Source organism: Ctenopharyngodon idella, chromosome 9, assembly GCF_019924925.1.
Source record: "Ctenopharyngodon idella isolate HZGC_01 chromosome 9, HZGC01, whole genome shotgun sequence".
NCBI lineage: Eukaryota > Metazoa > Chordata > Actinopteri > Cypriniformes > Xenocyprididae > Ctenopharyngodon > Ctenopharyngodon idella.
In genome coordinates, this window is record NC_067228.1 from 1,763,950 (window position 1) to 1,773,211 (window position 9,262).

The 9,262-nt window shown below is 32.2% G+C and overlaps 1 protein-coding gene and 1 long non-coding RNA gene across 2 annotated transcripts in view; both read left to right on the plus strand.

Moving 5' to 3' along the window:
- The window catches only part of LOC127519121 (uncharacterized), a 47,701-nt gene that overhangs the window by 34,008 nt on the left and 4,431 nt on the right, over window positions 1-9,262 (plus strand). The window lies entirely within an intron of this gene.
- LOC127519113 (TBC1 domain family member 8) overlaps window positions 1-9,262 on the plus strand; it is a 41,273-nt gene that overhangs the window by 27,580 nt on the left and 4,431 nt on the right. Inside the window, exons 12-19 of the mRNA XM_051906572.1 lie at window positions 173-458; window positions 3,471-3,576; window positions 3,919-4,017; window positions 4,096-4,164; window positions 7,427-7,670; window positions 7,768-7,833; window positions 7,992-8,078; window positions 8,156-8,256. Coding sequence (XP_051762532.1) covers window positions 173-458; window positions 3,471-3,576; window positions 3,919-4,017; window positions 4,096-4,164; window positions 7,427-7,670; window positions 7,768-7,833; window positions 7,992-8,078; window positions 8,156-8,256 — 1,058 coding nt within the window. The remainder of the gene's footprint in view (window positions 1-172; window positions 459-3,470; window positions 3,577-3,918; window positions 4,018-4,095; window positions 4,165-7,426; window positions 7,671-7,767; window positions 7,834-7,991; window positions 8,079-8,155; window positions 8,257-9,262) is intronic.

Genomic DNA, 9,262 nt, shown 5'->3' on the forward strand with positions numbered 1-9,262 from the left:
AATGAGAACCAGAAAAGTTATTTTTAGTTTATTGTTTAAAAAAAGTGGAAACCTGAAACTCAACATACAGAAACTAGGAGTGTCCGTAGATTAAAACTGCTCAAGTGTGTGTTTTGGTTTGTGTTGGTTCAGCTCTTCACGATCCTCTGTGATGTCACTTCCTCTCGCTCAGGAGCTCAGGTGGATCAGTCTGTGTTTGAAGAGCTGGTTCGTGAACGGCTGCCGGAGCTGGCTGACCACGTCCCTGACATCTCCCCGGTGGCGTCGGCGTCCCTCACGTGGTTCCTGACGCTGTTCGTGAGCGTGCTCCCGTTCCGCAGCGCTCTGTGTGTCCTCGACTGCTTCTTCTACTGCGGGATCAGATCAATCTTCCAGATCGGCCTGGCGGTGCTGGACGCTAATGTAGCCGAGCTGAGCTCATGCACGGATGACGGACACGCCCTGATGATACTGACCAGGTGATTCACTGCCTGCCAAAATGACCTCGGACATCATGATGTTCAGTGTGCTTATATTGATATATTTGTCATGTTTCAGTCAGAGGAAGCATTTGAATCAATCAGTCATTGAATTCAGAATGTTTCATGTAAAGAAGTAAAATACAGTAAAATCTAGTAATCGAATAATCAAGGCATGTTTTCACTAAATGAACTCAAGGAAGAATCATATTTAATAATTTTCATTAAATGCTCTTATATTTCATATTTAATCATTTAAATTTATATCTATCAATAATTCATAATATATTCTAAATGATTCATTATTAAAATTATTATTGTTAAAATGTCATTAATAATTTTAATTAATCATTTAATATTTCAATAATATTTAATCATTTTAATTTATATGCACCAATATTTCATATTTAATAATTTTTAATTAATCATTTCAATTAATTATTCAATATTTAATCTTTTTTTTTTTTTCATTTATATGCACCAATATTTCATTATATTTCATCTTTTTTCATTAATCATTTCAATTATTAAATATTTAATATTTAATATTTTCATTTACCATGCATCAATATTTTATATTTAATCATTTTCATTTACTTCCACCGGCTTTTCATTTCAATTAATTATTCAATATTTAATCTTTTTTTAATTAAATGCACCAATATTTAATTATATTTAATAATTTTTCGTTGTTTTATTTCAATTAATCATTCAATATTTCATATTTAATCACTCTCAGTTACATGCACCAATATTTTATATTTAATCATTTTTCATTAATCATTTCATTAAGTATTTCTTATTTAATATTTTCATTTATATGCACCAATATTTCATATTTAATCATTTTTTGAGTCATTTCAATTAATCATTAAATATTTCATATTAAATCATTTTCATTTAAATGCACCAATATTTTATATTCAATAATTTTCATTTATATGCATCGGTTTTTCATATTTAATCATTTTTTCATAAATCATTTCAATTAATCTTTTTTTAATTATATGCACCAATATTTCATTATATTTAATCTTTTTTCATTTCATCATTTCAATTAATCATCAAATATTTCATATTTAATCACTTTCATTTATATGCACCAATATTTCATATTTTCATTTATATGCACCAATATTTCATCAATATTTTATAATTAATCATTTTTTATTAGTAATTTCATTTATCATTAAATATTTCATATTTAATCATTTTTATTTATATGCACCAATATTTCATATTTAATCATTTTGAGTCATTTCAATTAATCATTAAATACTTCTTATTTAATATTTTCATTTATATGCACTAATATTTCATCTATATTTTATAATTAATAATTTTTCATTAATAATTTCATTAAATATTTCTTATTTAATATTTTCATTTATATGCACCAATATTTCATATTTAATCATTTTGAGTCATTTCAATTAATCATTAAATACTTCTTATTTAATATTTTCATTTATATGCACTAATATTTCATCTATATTTTATAATTAATAATTTTTCATTAATAATTTCATTAAATATTTCTTATTTAATATTTTCATTTATATGCACCAATATTTCATTATATTTAATCATTTTTTCATTTCATCATTTCAATTAATCATCAAATATTTCATATTTAATCACTTTCATTTATATGCACCAATTTCATATTTTCATTTATATGCACCAATATTTCATCAATATTTTATAATTAATAATTTTTCATTAATAATTTCATTAAATATTTCTTATTTAATATTTTCATTTATATGCACCAATATTTCATATTTAATCATTTGTTTAGTCATTTCAATTAATCATTAAATATTTCATATTGAATCATTTTTATTTATATGCACCAATATTTCATATATTTTTATTTATATGCACCAATATTTCATCAATATTTTATAATTAATCATTTTTATTAATAATTTCATTTATCATTAAATATTTCATATTTAATCATTTTCATTTATATGCACCAATATTTTATAATTAATCATTTTTATTAATAATTTCAATTAATCATTAAATATTTCATATTGAATCATTTTCATTTAAATGCACCAATATTTTATATTCAATAATTTTCATTTCTATGCATCGGTTTTTCATATTTAATCATTTTTTCATAAATCATTTCAGTTAATCTTTTTTAAATTATATGCACCAATATTTCATCATATTTAATCTTTTTTTCATTTCATCATTTCAATTAATCATCAAATATTTCATATTTAATCACTTTCATTTATATGCACCAATTTCATATTTTCATTTATATGCACCAATATTTCATCAGTATTTTATAATTAATCATTTTTCATTAATAATTTCATTAAATATTTAATATTTTAATTTATATGCACCAATATTTCATATTTAATCATTTTTTGAGTCATTTCAATTAATCATTAAATATTTCTTATTTAATATTTTCATTTATATGCACTAATATTTTATATTCAATAATTTTCATTTATATGCATCAGTTTTCCATATTTAATCATTTTTTTTATATATCATTTCAATTAATCATTCAATATTTAATCACTTTCATTTATATGCACCAATATTTCATCAATATTTTATATTTAATCGTTTTCATTTATATGCACCAAGATAACAACACATAGTCATAAACAGCACAGTTTACCAACAGATATTAACTAAACATTTTAATATATGAAAAATGACACATGAACATTTTTTAATGATAACGAGTTATTAATCAATTCATTGAAATGGACATTTTGAAACAATTCACACAAATGAATCAAGTTTATCAACTTGGTTCTGCTGAAGTGTAAATGAGTGATCAAATCCTCTCTGTCTGAGGACTCTCATATTCACGAGACGACAATGAATCATGAACGTCTAATGACACGGGCATTAATTATCCATCTTTCAGATCAATAAAAACACATTTACAATGTATCTTCCCTCCGTCTGTTGTTTATTTGACTGTTTGTGTAGTTTTAAACAGGTGATGTGATCTTGTGTGTTTGTTAGTTTCCTTGAGCAGGTCAGACATGAGGAGGAGTCACATGTTTGTCCTGAAGACGCAGGAGCTTCTCATCATCTACACATCACCACTCTCATTACTGATGCGTTTGAGGTGTGTGCGTCTGCCGAACCGCTTCATCACGGGACACAGTTACACACATCTGCACACCTGAAATGAAAAAGACTGTAAATATTTCTTACCGTCATGAGACTGTAATTTGTATTATTTTTTTCTTTTTAAAATTAATATTTTTTAAACTCTCACAGGCAGGGACACAAAGCAAAAAATGATGCAAACTTCATCAAATATGAGACAAACTCAAGAGCCCAAAAACACAATCAAGAATTTGAAAAGGGGCGTAATGGGTCATTTTTAATGTTAGGATTATGTGATCTGTTCCTTGTGTCAGTAAAAGCTCACTAATCCTTCATCTTCCTCTTTGTTTCTTGCTAGAAATATGGGTGTGTGACAGTGAAGCATTTGGAGATGTTGAGGTGCCGCCACCGTGTTCAGGTGCTGCAGGCGCATGAAGACACCACCAAAGACAACGCGGTGAGACTTTCATTGGTCTCTCTGAAATACTTCTGCATGTGTTTTTCTTGCAGTTAAATGTTTGTGGTGTGTTTTCAGTTGCGATTGGTCACCCCAGACGTGTCACTGTCACAGGAGAACCTGTCTGAGCTCTACGACCTCTTCAAGGTGTGTGATCACATGTATAGAGTCTGAGTAGATGTTTTCATCTTCACTAGTCTCTCAAACTGTGCGTTTACATTGCTCCAATCTGTCTTAGTGGCCAAAAGTGATGTCCGGAGGGGATATTTGTTTTCACTGATATTATTTAAATATGAGGGAAGAACAAAACACTAAAGTTGGTTAAGGTATTTATCTGACAAAATTATTTGGCAAAATGTCAGGTGGTGCAACTGTCCGAACAAATGAACAGACAAGAAACCTATTCAAAATGGTGTCTTAATAATAAAATTAAAACTAAAGACTATGGCATAATTTTAGATTTGAAACCTTTCATATAAACAGATTTTATAAATATCAGTAGTTTTAAAGCTGGCACAAGGTCATAACAGTAAACGTGATAACGCATCATCCTGAGGACCTTTAGTGATCGCTGTGGCAGAGTGAAAATGTTTGTAGATCTCTCTCAAATACTGGTAAAAACTGGTCATTTCAAGTGTCAGGTGGTACAACTACAGTATATACAAACAACTATTTGGTTGTACCGCCTGACATTATAACTCTTTGAAATGTTATTTAACAACTGAAACTTGTTTAAACACATTGTTCATGACTCGAGATGTATGCGTTACATCAGTTTTGAAAAGATTTTAAAAACAAAAACAAAAAAACACCTGTTTTGAAGCTTTATTTGTCAATGACCCAAATAAAACAAGTATAACTATGCTTACAAAATTTTTAACACATTTTTAATAATATTTAAATAAAGGGTTCCTAGGCCGGACATCATTTTTGGCCACTACTGTATAACATTTTATTCCTAAAAACATGGTGAAATATATCTTTTTTCTGTCTGGTGACAGTATATTTTGATTTCTGGAGTGATAAAAAGAGAAATCCAAAAAAAAATCCCCTCTGTAAAAACCTTTAACTGTCTAATATGTGACCCTGGACCACAAAACCAGTCATAAATGTTTTTAAAATTGAGATTTATACATCATCTGAATAAATAAGCTTTCCATTGATGTATGGTTTGTTAGGAGAGGACAATATTGAGGGTGTGAAATATCTGAGGGTGCAAAAAATTCAAAATATTGAGAAAATTGCCTTTAAAGTTGTCCAAATGAAGTCCTTAGCAATGCATATCCACATTATGCATATATTTACGGTAGGAAATTTATAAAATATCTTCATGGAACATGATCTTTACTTAATATCCTAATGATTTTTGGCATAAAAGAAAAATTGATAATTTTGACCCATACAATGTATTGTTAGCAATAGAGGGTATGCATTAACGTCACTTTCCCGCCGGAACGCGCTCCCTCAGCTGGACTGAGTGGCAAAAGAACCTGCTGCATGACTGGATTTAATAGGGGAAACTGAGAAAACGCGAGTAAAACAAACGATTACGCTAAAGGTTGGGCTCGAAAGTGTTCCTTATGACATGTCAAAGAAACCTAATCCATGATATTGGCATGACAATCGTGTTTCCTCACATTTATATGTGCCTGATTTTGACGCCGGGGAAATACATAAAGCAAATCTGCCTGTGAACGCTTTATATAACTACAATATAGGTAGGTCTAAATTGGAGAGATCACTTATATCAGTGTTATATATATCGTCATATCGTCCAGCCCTAAAACTTGTATAGTTTTTGTTGGTGTTTATTTAAAAACACCCAATTATGCAGAATATAAGATGGTAAATATTTAATTGATGAGTTGTCAACACAATATATAACAATACAATATATAGGGTATGATTTTACCCCAAAATCCAACATTTTGACACAAAATGATAACTGCAAAACATGTTTCTTCGCCTGGATTCCAGCTGTTTCTGTGAATTGCGGCGACCAATTTGCTTCTTTTTCCTGTAGCTTTCAGCAGTCTGTAAAAATATACCTCAGATTTTGTGTCAAAGCTATTTGAACAGTCAATCGCAAAGCTCTTTCCCGTTTTGGATGTGTTTTGTGTGTTTTTCGCAGCATTCACACTGAAAACCAATCTTTTGCCACTCAGTGGGCGTAACCGCAGTCATAATGGTCGACGGTGACGTCACTTGCTACAAATATACCCGTGTGACTTATCACTGGTTTTGTGGTCCAGGGTCACATATGTCAATAAAATCAAGCAAGAGTTTTGAACCTGGCTTTATCCAATGCTTAGATTTCTATTCTGGAAATGTATGCAAATTAGTGCAGATTTAATTGGAGAATGCCTCATTTGCATATTGAAACATAACATTACAGAAATTGTGTTATAAAAAAAATGTTTGCAATTCTTAAAGGGATAGTTCACCCAAAAATGAAAATTATCCCATGATTTACTCACCCTCAAGCCATCCTAGGTGTATATGACTATCTTCTTTCAGCTGAACACAATCAGAGTTATATAATTTCCTGGCTCTTCCCAGTTTTGTAATTGTAGTGAATGGGGGGCGAGATTTTGAAGCCCAAAAAAGTGCATCCATCCATCATAAAAGTAATCCATATGACTCCAGGGGGTTAATAAAGGCCTTCTGAAGCAAAGCAATGGGTTTTTGTAAGAAAAATATCCATATTTCAAACTTAATAATAACTAGCTTCTGGCAGACAGCTTACGCAAGTCAGAAGAGTGACCTCTGACCTGGCGCATGATGTAGGAGTTCAGGAGCTTAGACGCCTCTCGCAGTTCAAACAAATAGGGCTGGGCAACAAACTAAAGTTCCTCTTCTCTTATATCGAAATCCTCCGACATTTCTCTTTAAAAATGATCATTTTAGACTTCTAATTCGTGACTGGCGTTTTGTTTTGCTCTATCCTCTGCGCTTCCGCGTTCATCAATGCATCATGCGTCGGGTCAGAGGTCACTCTTCTTCTGTAAGTCGAGCTATTATAGTTTATAAAGTTTTAAATATGGTTATTTTTCTTACAAAAACCCATCGCTTCGCTTCAGAAGGCCTTTATTAACCTACTGGAGCTGTATGGATTATTTTTATGAGGGATGGATGTGCTTTTTTGGGCTTCAAAATCTCGCCCCCCATTCACTCCCATTATAAAGCTTTGATATTTTAAATATATCTCCGATTGTGTTCGTCTGAAAGAAGATAGTCATATACACCTAGGATGGCTTGAGGTTGAGTAAATCATGGGATAATTTTCATTTTTGGGTGAACTATCCCTTTAATGTAATCAATCATCTGGTGAAGTGTGGTGATTACCCTATTCACATGATAAATGATTAAAGAGTAAATGATTATAAATGAATAATCATGTGTCATTCAGACAGAGCATTTCATCAGTCTGTACTGGGGTGACGGCGTGTGCAGCTCTGGCGCTGTTCTTCCTGCGACGGGCGGCTGCGCTGAGCGCTACTTCGTGGATCGAGCTCAGTTTAAGAGCCTGTATGAGCTGCTGGCGCCGTGGATCTGTGGGACGCACACCGATACTGTCGCCCAGCGCACCTTCACACTGCTGGACCAGGACAGAGACAACCTCATAAATTTCTCTCAGTTCGTTCAGATGCTCGGTAGGACCGTGTGTGTGTGTGTGTGTGTGTGTGTGTGGTTTATTCAAGAAATACACATCATCGACTCGTGTCTCAGTCCTGCGCTCTTTCTCTGCAGACGTTCTGTACTGTGAGGAGCTGAATGAGAAGATCAGGCTGCTGTATCGACTGCACATCCCACCAGGTTCATTCACTACTGACTCTTTCAGGCCATGATTATCATAATTATTAACCTATTATGCCCTTTTTCAAAGTCTTGATGTTGTTTTTGGGCTCTACTAGAGCAATGTTCATTATTTTCCCTTTATTCTCCACTGATTGTCTGTGATGTTTTCTTCACAGCCTTGAGTGAGAATGAAGAAGACTCGTCCCCTCTGAAGAGTCCAGTTCTGTCCAGCACCAGACCTCTTTATGTCAACCTGCCCAATGGTGGGTTTTTCTACAGTGTTTTGGTAGTGTTTTCAGCTCAGTGCTCCTGTAATGATGTCTGCATCATGTGTTTGAAGGTGAGAAAATGAGTTATGAAGAGCAGCTGCAGCAGATGCTTCAGGACTTGAACAAAGGCAAAGAGAAGGATGAGGAGAAGCCTCTTCCTCACATGAACCAGGTGAACATTCATCTTCAGTTTATGGACTTACATTAATATGTTAATGCATGTGTATGTTTAGGATATTTAGCTGATGAGAGTCACAAAACTCGCTCGTATACAAGTGAAGATCCTCGCTGTGATTGGCTGCGTTTTTTTGTGTTCCATCTTAGTCAAGTCAGCTTTACTTCTACAGCGCTTTATCCAATACAGATCGTTTCAAAGCAGCTTCACAGTAATAAACAGGGAAAAACAGAATCAATGATGCAAACTTCATCAAATATGAGACAAATTCTGCTGTAAAGCAGCTCTAAAAAAGGGGGGGGATCTGTAACATTTTAGGTTTTGTTTGTTAACATGAATTAAGAATTAAGAAAATACTTCTACAGAATTTATTAATCTTAGTTAATGTTAATCTCAACATTTACTAAAGATAAGATAAAATTTTGTGATTATATATCAATATGGCATCATTTTAGCATGTTAGCATCATGCTAACATTCTGTGTTAACGTCATGTTAGCAACATGCTAATCGCTTTAGCATCATGCTAGCAACATGTTAATCATGTTAACATCTTGCTAAAAACATGGAAGCAGCATGCTAATCATGTTAGCCTTATGCTAACAAGATGCTGATTGTCGTAACATGTTAGTAACATGCTGATCGTGTAACATCTTATTAAAAACGTGTTAGCAACAATCAATCACTGTGTTAGCATCATGCTAGCAACATGCTAATCGTGTTAGCATTTTGTTGAAAATATGCTAGCAAACATGCTAAACATGTTAGCAACATTCTAATTATGTTAACATCATGCTAACAACATTCTGTGTTAATGTCATGTTAGCAAAAAAAAGCTAATCATGTTAGCATCATGGTAGCAACATGCTGATCATGCTAACAACATGCGAATTGTGGTAACATCATAGTAGTAATATGGTGATCATGTTACCATTTTTTTAAAAACATGCTAACAATATGCTAATCATGTTAGCCTCATGCTAACAACATTCTAACTGTTAACA